The sequence below is a fragment of the Lissotriton vulgaris genome, chromosome 9 (assembly GCF_964263255.1).
Source record: "Lissotriton vulgaris chromosome 9, aLisVul1.2, whole genome shotgun sequence".
NCBI classification, from domain to species: domain Eukaryota; kingdom Metazoa; phylum Chordata; class Amphibia; order Caudata; family Salamandridae; genus Lissotriton; species Lissotriton vulgaris.
This window is the reverse complement of record NC_141697.1, coordinates 932,211,824-932,228,209: the sequence shown is the minus strand read 5'-3', so window position 1 is coordinate 932,228,209 and position 16,386 is coordinate 932,211,824. Positions and strand designations below refer to the sequence as shown.

The following is a 16,386-nucleotide window of genomic DNA, read 5'->3' as shown; positions in this document are numbered from 1 at the left end:
GTCACCCCTGCTCTTTAATATATATCTGCAGCCTCTGATTGCAGCATTGAACAGGATGGACTGTAGAGTTTATAATTATGCCGACGATACACCAATCCTGATCCAGATTGACGACTCAGCTAAGGCTCACTTGAGAATGCAAAACATCCTCAAGTTTACGATCAACTGGATGTCGGATAACTCTTTAAAAATAAACCCGGACAAAACGGAAGTCCTGGCAATTACGACAGCTGCCAATCCGTGGAGTGATCAGTTCTGGCCGGCCGATCTAGGGCCACTTCCAGAACCAGCACTGGCAGTAAAAAGCCTAGGCATTAAAATTGATGCCCTGCTATCCTTGACACAGCAGGTATCTTCAGTGGTGGGCACTTGTGTTAGTTTGTTACGCCAGCTGCAGAAACTCTCCCCACTGTTTTCCTTTTCCACGCTTAGGCTAGCGGTCTCTGCTCTGATTCTGGCACGGCTGGATTATGGCAATTCCTTATACTATGGCCTCCCAAAAAACCTTCAGGCAAGACTTCAGGTTGTAATGAACGATGAGGCCAGGCTCATTTTTAACAAACTTAGGCAAACTCGAGCCACGCCTTTACTATGTAGCCTACACTGGCAGCCAATCGCTCAAAGAGTAAAATTTAAGAGCCTCTTCATCGCACATAAGGCAATCTATGGCTCAGCCCCCAAATACATCAAGGAACGGCTCACTAATTACTTGCCAAGTAGGACCCTTCGGTCTGCGGATGCATGTATCCTGATATGCCCTCGGTTTAACCTTGCATCCAAGGGTGGCAGAGCATTCTCCAGTATTGTCCCCTTGGCATGGAATCACCTCCCAGCAGAACTTAGGAAGGAAACCAATCTGCTAGTGTTTAGGAAGAAGCTGAAGACTGCTATTTCTGGAGGCTTGGGGGCCCCTGTGATTCGGCAGTCTGGTGCTTACTGTTGTTGTGTGTCCGCTGATAGCGCTTAAATACCTCTGGGTGATATAGCGCTCTACAAACTTATAATAACATAACATAACATAACATGAGATCACTGAGGGCACTCGGGAACTGTGAAATTAGAGAAGGCAAAAAATAGTGTTAAGATGCAGCTGTAGTAATCAATAAAGTTTGTTGTTGAGAAATAAAACCTCATTGATTTGAAGACTACGAAAACTTGGTAGCTGTTATACAGAGTCCAGAGACAAACCCCGCATGCTAGAGGGATTTTCCTATATAGTCCACATTGCACAGAGTTTTCCGGATTTGTTATGGTTTACTGGTTTTGGAGGCCTGAGGAGAAAGACACAGAGCTCTGCTTGGACGTGTGCGGCTTCGTAGTGCCCCACTTAGCTGGTCAAAAAAGTTCTAAGTGGGTCAGTGAACTATGCATACAGCCTAACTTTCTCACATGTTTGGCAGGTTTGACACAAAAGAGGGACAGTATATGTATAAATGAGGCTTCTTTTTAAGAAACAAATATTTTCAGGCTAATCGCTAGGAAAAACTTGAGAGATGATTCCTCGCTTATTAAAAGGGGTTTCCTTTCTATTTTTACTCACGGTTCTCCCGTTTGAGCAGGGCTGCTCCACCTGCGTGCCTCTCCCTGTCTCTGCCAGTAACGGGAAGGTTGGCCCCTGTTCCTTATATAGCAGCAGTGTGTTCAATCAGTGAGTTAATTACGCCTTAATGTGTGACGTGATGCGTGGGCGTTTGAGTGAACAAAGTTCTTGATATTTATTGTTATCAAGATATTGTTAACAGCGGGTGTCCTATAATGAATTTTTGATTTGATTAAATGTGATGGTTGGTGGTTAAGATACTAAAGACTTACCAGTGGATCTAAGCAGATAGAGTTTTAGAGCACATGCACCATCTTTGAGTGGTGTAGTTGGCCGGTCGATGGTATGACCATGGGTGCCATCTTTGAGTGGTATTTTGATATGTTATCAGTCACTATGTGAATCCCCATTTCTATTCTGTAGGCCCATTTTGGATCTTCGGCATGTCAATCTCTTCCTCAAAAAAGAAGAAATATAAAATGCTCACTTTAGGTCAGGTCTTGTCTGCCCTATACCACGGATGCTGGATGTGGCATTGGACCTACAAGATGCGTATTTCCATATCCCCATTCTGATGGGCCACAGGCGTTACCTGTGGTTCAAGGTAAGCCACAAGCACTTTCAGTTTACCGTGCTCCCCTTCGGTCTTACCAGTGCCCCTCGGGTGTTCACCGAAGTGTTGGCGGTGGTTGCAGCTCATCTGCGCAGGTTAGGGGTGTCAGTCATCCCCTAGGTCGACGACTGGCTGTTGAATGCGTCCTCGCCCCAGGCAGTCGTCTTCCAACTTCAGACTACGGCGAACCTTCTGCTTTCGCTGGGGTTTTTTATAAACGTTCCGAAGTCGCACCTGACTCCTTAACAAACGCTCAGAGCTTTTCTGGACACAGTGCAGTTTCGGGCTTATTCTCCCGAGCAGCGAGTCCATGATATGATTACGATGATTCAGCCTCCATCCGGGATTTCGGTGAGGTTGACTCTGAGGCTATTGGGTCTGATGGTCTCCTGCATCCTGTTGATAAGACATGCCAGATGGTGTATGCGGGCTATGCTGTGGAACTTGAAGTTCCAATGGGCACAGCACCGGGAAAATCTCACGGACATGGTTCAGATCTCCGAAGGGACTGCGAAGGATCTGCAGTGGTGGTTAACGAACCGTGATTGTGTCTGCGGCAGACCTCTCTGCCTTCCCCCAACTAGATTTCACAGTTGTGACGGAAGTCTCTCTTCTGGGATGGGGCGCCCACATGGGAGAGGTGGAGATCAGGGGTCACTGCCCTCCGGCGGAGGTGGAACTCCACATAAATTTGTTGGAGCTCTGAGTGATTCAATTGGCATTGAAGGCATTTCTTCACTCTGTCAAGTGGAAGCTGGTGCGGGTGTTCACGGACAACACCACCACCAAGTGGTACTGCAACAAGCAGGGCGGGGTGGGGTCGTGGACCCTTTGTCGAGAGGCCCTGCGTCTCTGGACATGGCTGGAACAGCAGGGCCTATCACTGGTGGTTCAACACCTGGCAGGTTCTCTGAACGCCAGGGTGGATGATCTAAGCCGTTGATGCTTTCAGGATCATGAATGGCGTCTCCAGTCGAAGGTGGCGCAAGGTCTCTTTCAGCAGTGGGGAGACCCTTGGTTAGATTTCCTCGCCTCCCAAGAGAACGTGCAATGTCAGCTGTACTGCACACTGGAGTTTCAAAGGTGGCTATTGCTCGGCAACACTTTTCTTCGCGAGTGGAGCTCAGGCCTGTTGTACGCCTTTCCGCCCATACCACTCCTGCCCAGGGTTCTGAAGATCAGGACCGACCGGGCCAATTCATTCTTGTGGCACCGGTCTGGGCTAGGAGAGTCTGGTATCTAGAACTTCTGAGCATGAGTGTCGATCCTCTGATCAGGCTGCCCATTCGGGAAGATCTTCTGTCGCAGCAGCAAGGTACGGCTCTCCACCCGAACCTGTCAACTCTGCGCCTCCATGCCTGGATATTGTGCCCCAGTGGGTCTTGAACCTTGTTCTGACTTACCTTATGTGTGCTCCCTTCGAGTGGATTTGAACCTTTTAAAATCCAAGCTTAAAAAACCTGCAGCAATAGAAAGTGCCTTCAAACTGAGGAGGTAAAGCCCACACACCACGGACGTCTCGTGGCAACGGTATAGTGGATGACCACAAACGCTACTCAGAGGTCCCGCAAATAAGTACCAGACCAAACGTTGGCAGAGCCATGTTGCAGGGATTCTGTAAAATCACAGAACTATGCTTAGGATCATAGAACCTTAGTAGGCAGGGACTGAGTTATCCTACCACCTTAGTAGCTATGAGCCCAGGACCGACTAGCTATAGTGTCTCACTTGCCCTCCTACTCACTCACAGAAGAACAAGTGATTAGACACCCCAGAACACAACACTCCGGACCCTCTCAGGAATTGCGGTGACAGAACACACCCTTTCGCTCTCACAATCGTACGTGGCCACAATAAGATCTGACAAAGACACAAGAAAAGTTAAAAAATATTTTGTTACACAATCAAGTTTTAGCATGCAGTATATGTGCTACAATAAGTAAGGAGATGCCCAATTACACAAATACGGTTAGCATAATAAGTAATCCATAAATCATAAAAGGAGCTGTCATTGTATAAGACAGGATAAGCTAACCCCCCTATCCTTCTACAGAAGCAAAGTGATTATATATCAAAGGATCTCTGGATGTTTGCAGCAGACTTTGTACCTTAGTATGAACAGGTGAAGGTTCTAAAACTCAGGTTTAGTCGCAATCCCGTCTGTGCTACTGTATGACAAAGATCATGTGTTCCCAAACAGCTGCATTTTTGTGTTTTGTCTATGTTTTAGTTCATTACCAAAACAGAATAACAAGGGGCATTGTTGTTTGATCTTCTCTATGGTGTTCAGACGAAATACCAGGAAAGGAAAAAACGAAAAAACATTTGGATCTGTGTGAAAGCACAATGTGGCACAAAGAAAAATACGTGCGCACAGTAACGTGTGCAAAGCAAAGTAAAGGCTCATGCTAACATAAGGAAAACAATAATGGGCCTGCATGGGACACATGACAGTACTATCAAATGAAACAGGGGGACACGGTCCTCTAAGCTGTCACATCTCACTCAGACCATATGGAACTCAGTTCTTCACCATCATTTTCCTTCGCTGGCAGAATATCTGCCAGTGGCGACAACATTCTCGCAGACCTGCTCAGTAGGACGCATAAACAGACCCACAAGTGGGAACTCCACCCACAAGTACTCCCTCCCTACTTTCAGAAGTGTGGGTATCCACAAATCGACCTGCTTGCCACAGTTGAAAATGCAAAATGCCCAGACTTCGCCTCCAGATACCCACGCCCACTATCCAAAGGCAAGACAATATGGATGAGTTTGTCAGGGATATTTGCCTATGCTTTTCCATCTCTCCCTCTATTTCTGGTTTGGAAACTCAGGCAAACATCTCTCACTGTGAACCTTGTAGTTCCCACCTGGGCATGTCAGCCCTGGTTCACAACACAACTAGATCTCTCAGTAGTCCCACACGACAAGCTCCTCAACAGGCCGTACCTTCTCACCCAGGATCAAGGACAAATCAGACATCCGGACCCCAAAATGCTCAACTTAGCGAGTTGGCTCCTGAAGTCATAGAGTTTGGTGAATTAAACCTGCCACGAGATTGGTCTGACTTTCTTAAGCAAGCACTCAGGCCAAACTAGAGCCTGTTATGCTGCAAAATGGAAACTTTTGTTTGTTACTGCCAACCTAAACAAATTAATCCTATGAAGGCCACAGTGCCAGACATTGCTTGCTACCTGCTTAATTTACAAAAATCCAATTTAGCATACATTTCTATTCGATTGCATTGTGCTGCAATAGCTGCCTGTCTACAAAATAAACCGAATCTATCCCTCTACAAAATACCATTTATTAAAGCGTTCATTGAAGCACTCAAACAAGTTACTCTACCTCGGGTTCCTCTTGCACCCTCTTGGAACCTCATATTGTACTTGCCAGAGTCATGGCTCCACCTTTTGAGCCTCTTCACTCATACCCCCTTCAATTTCGTTCAGGGAAAGTGGCATTTTTGTTACCATAACCTCACTCAGGCATGTTGGGGAGCTTCAGGCATTAACATTAAAAGAACCTTTCTTTCAAATACATAAAGATAAACTGGTTCTCCATACTAATCCTGAATTCCTACCTAACGTAGTCTCTCATTTTCATCTCAATCAATCCATTGAGCATCCAGTTTTTGTCCCTAACCCTGATTTTGTAGCGGAAAGAGCTCTTCATACCCTAGATGTAAAAAGAGCACTGATGTTCTACACAGATAAACTAAAACATTCAGAAAAACAAAACAACTGTTTGTAGCCATTTCTCCACCTCATAAAGGTAACCCTATATCCAAATCAGGCATTACAATCTGCTACATTAAAGCCAAAAGACCATTACCTAGAACTCCCAGAGAGCATTCCACTTAAAAAGAAACTGTGGCTTTTTTAGGAAATATTCACATAACTGACATTTGTAAAGCAGCAACATGGTCTACACCACACACATTTACAAAACATTATTTTGTGGACATTTTAGAACACCAACAAGCCAGTGTAGGTCACCCTTTTTCAGACTACTGCAACTCCTGCACATTATCCACCGCTTAAGTGGAGGGACTGCTTTACAGTCTATGGAGAGCATGTGTATCTACAGCCACACAGGCCATCGAACAGATTATGTTACTTACCATGTAAGCATCTGTTTGTAACGTAGTGCTGTAGATTCACGTGTGCTCTATCTCCTCCCCGGACTCCTGTGACCATTGAAGTTACATTTCACTTCTCTCTGATAAATTTACATTTAGCATGGACATCTTCATTATTACACCCTAATTACATTCCTTTCTCATCTGCCTGCGGGGAAAACAATCTAACAAAGGAGTCTATGCCCATGCACAATATCACCGAGAGGAGGTACCTTTTGACTCAAAAGACTTCTTCGAAGAAAAACAACTTGCACAGCTCTGAATCAAACACTAGATGGCAGGAGTACGCAGAGCATGTGAATCTACAGCTCTACATGCCACGAGCAGATGCGTACGGTGTAAGTAACATAATCATTACAGGTAATTTTAACCTCATGGAAGTACTGATAAATCAGGTCCTGTTTGATGTGACAAACGTAGACTATGTAACTCCATAGAGCAAGAGACAAATGCTGAAAGTAGTTGTGTATACACTGGTACTTTCCTTTTAACCCCTTGCATGCGCTGCGAATTTTCGGGCTGTGCGGGTGATTTACATAGTGGGCGGGATTCGGACGGCCCCCGGTCGTCAGCACACTCCACCCGTCACGCATGACATGAGCATGCAAGGGGTTAATGTCCAAATGAAAAGTAAAGTTTGAAGAGGCTGAGAAATATTTGCCATTTCTCATAGTGAATTAAGGGATGAGATTTCGGATCATTCTAGTTTTCAAGTGTTTGTTTTAACATTTTAATGTCTTCTGTTTTACAGCCTACCAGCGAGGAAGACCTTTGTCCAATTTGCTATGCACACCCCATCTCTGCTGTTTTTAAACCATGTTCTCACAAGTCCTGCAAGTAAGTGAATGGTATTCGATGTTTCACTACGATTTTGATTAACTTGCCATTGTCAAGAATATAAGTAATGCTTCAAAGAGTTCAGAGTGTTTTTTAAATATTGACCCCAATAATTGGTGTTAATGAACAAATGGAATTCGATATAAAATGAAGACATAATAGCTGGTTTGTCTTCAGGAAGGTAATGCATGTACCAAATGTTATGATTGGTTATTTTTAACATAGCATCTGGCAGTGACTTCTTTAGAAGTATGTGGTTGGTTTTGGCCCTGGCAGAACATGTCACCTATTCATGGTTTATGTATTGTATAAGAGCTCATCTAGGTTTACTAAGGATGTGATAGTGAGGTAAACTATAACTGGATTTAATGTACATAAAATAATCTATTATGTTTTACCTTTTGTAGAGCATGTAGATCATGTCCTCTTTAAAGCATTGCAGTTGTGTGCTGACAGTCTTTGTTGAAAATGACAGTTCAGTATGATTCCTTTGTTCCCTAACAGCTAACTTGAATATGAGCATGATAGCAAGTAAGTTTCCTTAGTATATGATCTCTGGATATCACTTGTGTGGACTCTCCAACTTAACTTGCCCCATAGCCCCCAAAAATCACCCACATATAATTGAGTGATGTGCTCAATGTAAAGTTCACTGAGTAAGCCTTCACAGAGCACATCTTCCGCAGAATTAAAAATCTAGACCCGTCAACGAATGCTGAGATGCCACCAAATAATTGATATTGAAATCACAGAAACACTGTCCCCATTCCCTCATCTGCAACTCCAAAAAAATCAGACCAAGCCACCCAGAATTAATTACCTCAGGCAGGTGTACTTTCAGGTAAAATGAGAATGTCAGTAGACAAATGCTTGCCAAACTTAGGAAACTGAGGAAGATATAGAAGCGAACCACTTCAGTGGTAAAGTTGACATACTTCAGAGAACAAATAATTATATTTCCAAATGCCACCCACTTGCAACTTCGACACATCAGAAACCCCTCCTCACACAAAGATCATCAACGAGAAAGCCCAAGCAATGAAAGATGCATTGAATATATTGCCAAGAATATATACCAGCAGGCCAGTATGAAAGGTTGGGTAAAGGATACATCAAATCAACCTGGGATTTACCTTACACACACATATGTTATAGTGAAGGGAAAAAGGAGGTATTCCTTAGTGGCAATTTTTTTTAAAAAATCACTAAGCAGTACACTTCTGTGTCAAGGTATTAACTTGCATGGAGCCTGCGAAGAGTCTTCAAATAACCTTTCATGTCACCTGCAAGGCACTCCTGCAATACAGATAGAACCATTCTTCAGACAACTCTCCAACGGTAGCTACGTTGTAATAACTGACCACAGCTGTTGTGGAATGGTGCCAGGAGAATGCTATCTCGTAACTATTACTTCCAGGGTCGTTTGCTGTATGCAAGTATTGTATCCAAACAGCAATCCAGACATGGAGGCGGCAATATGGCCTTATGTGAATATCTCATCTATTCGAATTGATACTTTAAGCAGAATGAAGTCTATTCTTTTACAGACAACTGTGCTTTTGACCTCATCCAAAGAAATGTATGATCTGCAAGTTGCAAGGACAGCGGCAGAGATACATATCCTTTTATCGACAAATTGCCCCGTGCATTTCACAGAAATGTTAAAGTCAAGTTTTATACATGTCTGATACCAGTGGCATTGCACATGTATTTAAGACAATTTCTTCGGGACTGTTAACACCATTTGAAACAGTTCTGTGCATCTTCCCGAATTTTGTCCATTCTGTCTTTGGCGGCCTACCTTTAATTTTGGGACTCGTAGCAGGGATTTTATTTTTGTTCCTTCTGCTCCGATATGGCAAGCCAATCCACAGACAAAAGCGGTACAAAAGGGGGTGGTGATGGACGGAGCATCTGAATCAATCAAAGACTCACACCCAGTCAAAAGATCTGGGTTTAATCCATCACCGTTCTTTAGCCCACTCTGCCACCCCAGTTCAGACATGGCTATATGCAAATCAGTCTGACCCCGTGCCTCATGGGAACAGTCCAGCCCGAACTGCCAAGCCATGTCTTCCCTGGACCGGAAACAAGCTTCCGAGGACCGGTTTCTGGCATTCCAGCCGTCATCAGCCCGGCTTGATTGAATCCAGTGGCAAAGTGAGCAAGGGACTCACATCTGAGCATACCCTGCCACACTTATGGCAGCCAAAAGCGGTACAAAAGGGGGTGGTGATGGACGGAGCATCTGAATCAATCAAACACTCACACCCAGTCAAAAGGTTTAATCCATCACCGTTCTTTAGCCCACTCTGCCACCCCAGTTCAGACATGGCTATATGCAAATCAGTCTGACCCCGTGCCTCATAGGAACAGTCCAGCCCGAACTGCCTAGCCATGTCTTCCCTGGACCGGAAACAAACTTCGGAGGACATGGCTTGGCAGTTCGGGCTGGACTGTTCCCATGAGGCACAGGGTCAGACTGATTTGCATAGAGCCATGTCTGAACTGGGGTGGCAGAGTGGGCTAAAGAACGGTGATGGATTAAACCCAGATCTTTTGACTGGGTGTGAGTGTTTGATTGATTCAGATGCTCCGTCCATCACCACCCCCTTTTGTACCGCTTTTGGCTGCCATAAGTGTGGCAGGGTATGCTCAGACGTGAGTCCCTTGCTCACTTTGCCACTGGATTCAAGCAAGCCGGGCTGAAGAAGGCTGGAATGCCAGAAACCGGTCCTCGGAAGCTTGTTTCCGGTCCAGGGAAGACATGGCTTGGCAGTTCGGGCTGGACTGTTCCCATGAGGCACAGGGTCAGACTGATTTGCATAGAGCCATGTCTGAACTGGTGTGGCAGAGTGGGCTAAAAAACAGTGATGGATTAAACCCAGATCTTTTGACTGGGTGTGAGTGTTTGACTGATTCAGATGCTCCGTCCATCACCACCCCCTTTTGTACCAATCCACAGACAAGACTCCAGCAACGATGGAAGAAACGATCCTAGCAATACGATACCGAGACCGTATCACTAAGGTCCTCGGATTGGCCCAGCTAAGAGATCTGAGTACAACTTGGTTTCTTTCATTCAGACCAATCTGGCAGGATTGCATCTTACCTGTGCTTCGATGTCTGCTATGCGAAGAAGAATGCGTGTTGGACGTCTGTCTTACCCTACCATCAGCAGTACCAATGGATATCGATACTTTGCTTTGTCGGGTAACGACTCATGCAACGTGTTGTCCCCAGCGGCTACCTATTCTGATGACGGCATTCATTGAGACTTCACCACTACGAGTAGGTGGCGGTGAAGTACGAGAGGAAAGCAGCACCAAACAGGTACAACCTTCTGTGAGCATTGCTGATCCAAACATCAATGATAGCAATCACGCACAGAACTGCACAGTTTCAGTATTTTCAAACTTGGTCGAACTTTCACCTGATGTTGTAGACCAATTTTTTGCAAGCCTGTCGATATGATGTTCTCCCCTGAACAACGAGAATAACTTTTAAAAACAACAAGCACACAGCGTTCCCTGAACTCTGCATTTGGCCTTCAGTTCTGTTAAACAAAGCAACTGAAAACATTTGGAACTATTTTTCCCCTGAAAGCGAAATTATTTTTCTTTCAAATCAAAATATTTACGATTTTTTTTCCGGCACATGATACTTTGCTTAAAGTAGAACTATTCTTAGAGAACAGAGCTTCTATTTTTAGAGACACTAGAGACAATATTTTACCTCAGCCTCTAGCACATGTACATTATCGTATAAATATGTGATGAAATGGTCTCGACCTTCTCTTCTGTATACAGAGCCATTTCATGTGTAATTTTCGCAATTCGTTCAGCTGATATATATACATTTAACTGAAAGATAACCTTGCTTGAAAAAACGTACAGTACAAATACTCATTTTTGTGTATAAACCATTACACCATTTCAAATGCAATTATGTATTTTGGGGTGGGTTGGAAAACACACATGCATCATATGTTTAATATTGCTTATTTTTAGTAATGATGGACATTAATACATTGAGTGGGTGTTGTATTTCTATCTAGGACCCTAATTCGATATTCCCGATTCATGCCCTTATGTGGTTTTAATAAATAGTATCCTTATAAAGGCATAAGAATCACATCCATATTTAGTGATAGCCCATACAGTCCAAAGCACGGCAAGGCTACTCCCATAGACTCCTAGAAAGCACAACGCGTTCTTTAAACAAACCAAGCCTCCAGCAGCCCGGGAATTCCCCCTGCTTTTGTTTTGATTTGCACAAGAACTCCTGGAGTCCAGAAAGAACTGTTAGTTCTTAGTGACGTCTTATGTCCAACCTTACGTCAAACCTGGCACCTTTCAGGTATGAATATACCAACGTTGCCTTAAGCAAATACACGGTGGTGGGGAGCAGAGCAACGTTCTACTTCTCCGAGAGCCCAGCTGCTGCCAGAGCCGAGGGAAAACGCCCCTCCCTTTGATGCACTGAGAGAAACGCTGTCTTTTTCTCCAGCCGAGAAAATCCAGCTCCGGTGTTCCCAAGTCACCCTCGCGGGTTGCTGAGAGATCGAGTCAACTTACTTACTCCTTCCCACGTATTAGGCTTAGGTCAGGTACACCAGGGTAGGTGTATCTTAGAAGCATCAGTTGAGTTTGTTAGTCACTGTTTTATGTATGTATATATTTTATCCATTTTAAAGTATCATATGGCTAAGAAACCATATCAATGCTTTTACAGTATTATTTCATAATACTACTTTTACTGTACGCACTTTACTTTATAATGAGTATTGCAATTGTGGCAATTCATTTCTCTTGCATGAGAAAGAAGACTGCTCAATAAAATAACACCTTTTATTGAAAACGCCCGTCTCTCTATTTCTCTGCACTCTGGTGAAATTAAGCATGCACGATTGACTGAGTGAAATAGCTGTCTATTGTTTTCACACAACTCTAGAGATACACTCTTTATTCTGAGGGACCAAAGTTGTTATGTTTATGCGGTTGTCAGAAACGAATCCCTTCTTGTCTAAATCAGGACGGTTAACCCTTTCCTGAACATTCAAGAAAGTTTCTAGTGACCTCTGAGCTAGCTGGCAAAACTATTTAAGTCTAACATAGTCAGTAGAGACCTAGATGACCTCAGTCCTAAGTCTACACTGCTTTTTATGTTATTCCAATGCGCAGAGCCTAAGGGGATATATAGGAACTACACTACACAAGTAGGCACAGACGGTTAGTTCAGACTGTGCAAATCCTATATATATATAAAATTATACCAATCCTATATATATAAAATTTATGAGGGTGCCTGGTACTGCCAGATCTTTGGTGTTTTGAATACTTTCTTTTTACGCGCCAGCCAGCGCAGATCCAGAGAGAGCAAAACCTCCAGTCACTTTTTGACTGAACTTTTTGAGTAACTTTTGTGGACGTCTTTTTGAGTCCTACGACTCCTGGTGCACCTAGGGATGCCCGGCTTCAAGGCTTGCGGATCCTGTTTTCGGCTGAGGTCGGTTAGGGATCCGCAATGCGTGTGCCTCTTTTACCTGGAGCGCGACCACGATCCCAAGTCGTGCTCCGACTGCCGGTCCATGGCTCAGAAGGCTTTGCGGGAGCAGTCCAGAAAGCTTCTTGAGGGTCGGCAGTCGGCTCTGTGCCGTTCAAGGTCATGGTCGTGAGGGAGGTCGAGGGACCGGTTGCAGAGTCATCACCACTCTTCTAAATCTTCGCACTCGGGGTCAGGTAAGTCGAAGCACAAGAAGAAGTTGAAGAAGCATCGTAGCTCTTCGACTTCTCCCCGTCGTTCGGCTGACGAGACGAGGGATGCAGGCGGTGCCTCTCCCGTGGCTCGCGTGCGGAGCCTGAAGAGTCGACTCTGAGTTTCCCTCCCTTCCCGAGTCCCGGAGCGACTCCTGCCCAGCTTTGTAAGATTTATGAGGCGATGCACGCCATCTTTAGGCAGCCCAAACCTGCTGGCGCACCCTCTGGCCCCGTGGACTTGGTTGTGGACCTAGGCCTTCTCCACCGGTGGCTCCGGCCCTGGTGCCCAAGGCCCCCCACCCTTGGATCCAGATCGGCGCTGGTTGACCTTATTATGCCTCCACTGACACCGCTTACTCTGGCACCGCTACTGCATTCAACACCAGTCGGGCCCCTGCCGGCATCGACCCCGGCCTCCATCCTGATGGGGATCCGGCGCCCAGAGGGGTCTTTGGGCCCCTGTTTACTCCTGGGGTCTCCTTTAGGCCAGATTGGCACCCGGAGGATAAGAAGGAGGACTTGGAGGGGTCAGGTGACCCTCCGACTTTCCAGTTAGACAGTGAAAAGGACTGGTGAGAGGAACTGGGGGATGCCAGTGGTCTGGGCACCTCCCGTGACCTTGGCATGTTGTCTCCTCCTACCGGGGCTATGGAGGAGGGAGCGTCATACGCAGGTGTGTTTCGTAGGGCAGCCGAGGCTCTCAACCCCGAGCTCCCTACAGTGGGGGTCAGGACTAACCTCCTGACGGAGGTGCTTCAACTTCGAAGCCCCTGCTGCTGTTTAATGAAACCCTCACTGACGTTCGTTTGGGCACCTGGTCCAGGCCCATCACAGGGGCTCCCGTGGATAGGATGATTGCCTGACACCAGCGCCCGGCGGCCCCACTTTACTCTCCCCACCCCTGAGAGCTTGGTGGCCTCTACCTCCAAGAGCACATTCCTTACCGCTCCACCAGAGAGGAAATCCGAGAAGCTGGATCATCTTGGGAAGAAGATTTTTTTTCTTCTGCCAGCTTGGGACACGGTTGGGCAGGTGCTACCTCAGTGTCCGGAGGAGGCCTGGACAGGGCTCTCCCAGGCTATTGCCGCCGGGAAGGATGCAGCATAATTTACCATCCGCTGTAGGGTGGATATCGCAGACTCTCTAGGCAGGACGATTTCCATGTCTGTAGCCCTTCTATGCTACGCCTGGATGAGATCGACTGGCTTTTCTGGGGATGTCCAGAATACTCTCATGGACATGCCATTTGATGGGCGCCGCCTTCTTGGCAATAAAGCTGTAGAGCGTTTCAAGGACTCACGGCTACGGCCAAGTCCTTGGGCCTCTCCAGCCGCCCTGTGCAGTCTGCTTTTTCCCCTTTCGTGGCTACGGAAGGGGTGCCCCACTACGTTCCGCCCACAGTCACAGGCCAATGCAAGATCCTCAACCTTCGCGGGGATGTGGGAACCACCTTCGTGGTTCAGGGGGCCACTCCACCGACCCCCCGCCACTGCAGCAGCCTCTAAGCCTTCCTAGTCCGACATTTCAGGCCCATCAAACACCAGTAGGCGGCAGGATTCGCCATCACCTCCCCCACTGGTGCACCCGCACGTCCGACAGGTGGGTTTTGCAGATAGTCCGAAGATGCTACTCCCTCCCTTTCGAGGCTACCCCTCCAGCCATGCCACCCCAGTACCACCGTATGTCGGAGGATCACCTAGGCCTTCACCAACAGGAAGTTACGGCTCTCCTGGCCAAGGGAGCCGTTGAGCGCGTTCCTGTCCCAGAAGTTGGTCGTGGTTGTTACTCTCACTACTTTCTGTTGCCCAAGAAGGACAAGGGCCTGCGTCCTATCTTGGATCTCAGGAACGTCAACCGCTTCCTGCGGAATGAGAAGTTGAAAATGTTGACACTCAGGTATTGTCTGTCCTCGACCCTGGAGAAGGATTGGTAGTGTAGGGCTTGTAGGATGCTTATTTCACATCCCCGTCCTGGCGGCCCACCGGCGTTACCTGCAGTTCACAGTAGGTCACGAGTACTTTCAGTTTACCATGCTCCCCTTTGGCCTTACCAGCGCCCCTCGGGTGTTCACGATAGTGATGGCGCTGGTCGCAGCTCATCTGCAGGGATCAGGGGTTACAGTCTTCTCCTATCTCGACGACTGGCCGCTGAAAAGCGGGCTCCCCCCAGACTGTCGTCTCCCACCTCCAGACTACGGCGAACCTCCTGCATTCGCAGGGGTTCTCCATTAATGTGCCAAACTCACACCTGATCCCTCTTAGAAGCTCCTCTTAATTGGAGGGGTTCTGGACACAAGGCAGTTTCTGGTTTATCCTCCCGAACAGCGAATCCGGGATATTCGGGCTATGATTCTGATCTTTCAGTCTCTATCCCGGGTTTCGGTCAGGTTGACCCTGAGGCTGCTGTGTCTCATGGCCTCCTGCACCCTCCTGGTTGATCATGCCAGGTGGCATATGCAGACTCTGCAGTGGGACCCGAAGTCCCAGTGGATGCACCATCAGGGAAATATGTCGGATTGCATCCAGATCTCGGAGGGCATTGCACGACAACTGCAGAGGTGGCTCACGAAGCAGGATTGGGCCAACAGCAGATCCCGCTCCTTTTCCCAACCAGAGCACACAGTGGTGATGGACGCATACATTGTGGGATGGGGCAGCTACATGGGAGAGGCGGAGATCAGAGGCCTCTGGTCTCCAGCGGAGTCCGGGCTCAACCAGCTGGAGCTCCGGTGCGATTCATTTTGCAATGAAGGAATTCCTTCCCTCTGTCGAGGGAAGAGTAGTGCAGGTGTTCATGGACAACACCACCGCCAGGTGGTACTGCAACAAACAGGGCGGGGTGGGGTCTTGGACCCTATGTCAGGAGGCCCTTCGCTTCTGGACATGGCTGGAACATCAGGGCATATCCCAGGTGGTTCAATACCTGGCAGGTTTCCTGAACGCCAGGGCGGATGAACTCAGCCGCAGGTGCATGATGGATCACAAATGGAGTCTTCAGTTGGGGTTGATGCAAGGTCTCTTTCAGCAGTGGGGAGATTTTTGGTTAGATATATTCACCACCGAAGAGAATGCGCAATGTCAGCAATTCTGCATGTTGGAATTTCCAAGGCTGCACTTGCTAGGCGACACTTTTTGTCATGAGTGGAGTTGCGGTCTGTTGTACGCCTTTCCGCCTATATCACTTCTGCCCAGAGTGCTGAAGAAGATCAGGTGCAACCGGGCCCAAGTCATTCTGGTGGCTCTGGATTGGGCACGAAGAGTCTGGTATCCAGAGATGCTCAACATGGCCATCGTTCCTCCAATCAGATTGCCTCTTCGGGAGGATCTTCTGTCGCAGCAGCGGAGAACTGTCCTCCACACAAACCTGTCCAGTCTACACCTCCTTACTTGGGGATTGAGTGGTGGTAGTTGATGTCTTTCGACCTGCTTCCCGAAGTCTGTGACGTAATCATGGCAGCCAGGTGTCCCTCCACTAAGACTGTATACGCCTGCAG

At 47.0% G+C, this 16,386-nt stretch overlaps 1 protein-coding gene across 1 annotated transcript in view; it reads left to right on the top strand.

Annotated features, from left to right (window-relative positions):
• Positions 1-16,386, top strand: part of RNF123 (ring finger protein 123) — a 2,099,603-nt gene that overhangs the window by 2,063,041 nt on the left and 20,176 nt on the right. Inside the window, exon 38 of the mRNA XM_086938772.1 lies at positions 7,049-7,134. Coding sequence (XP_086794898.1) covers positions 7,049-7,134 — 86 coding nt within the window. The remainder of the gene's footprint in view (positions 1-7,048; positions 7,135-16,386) is intronic.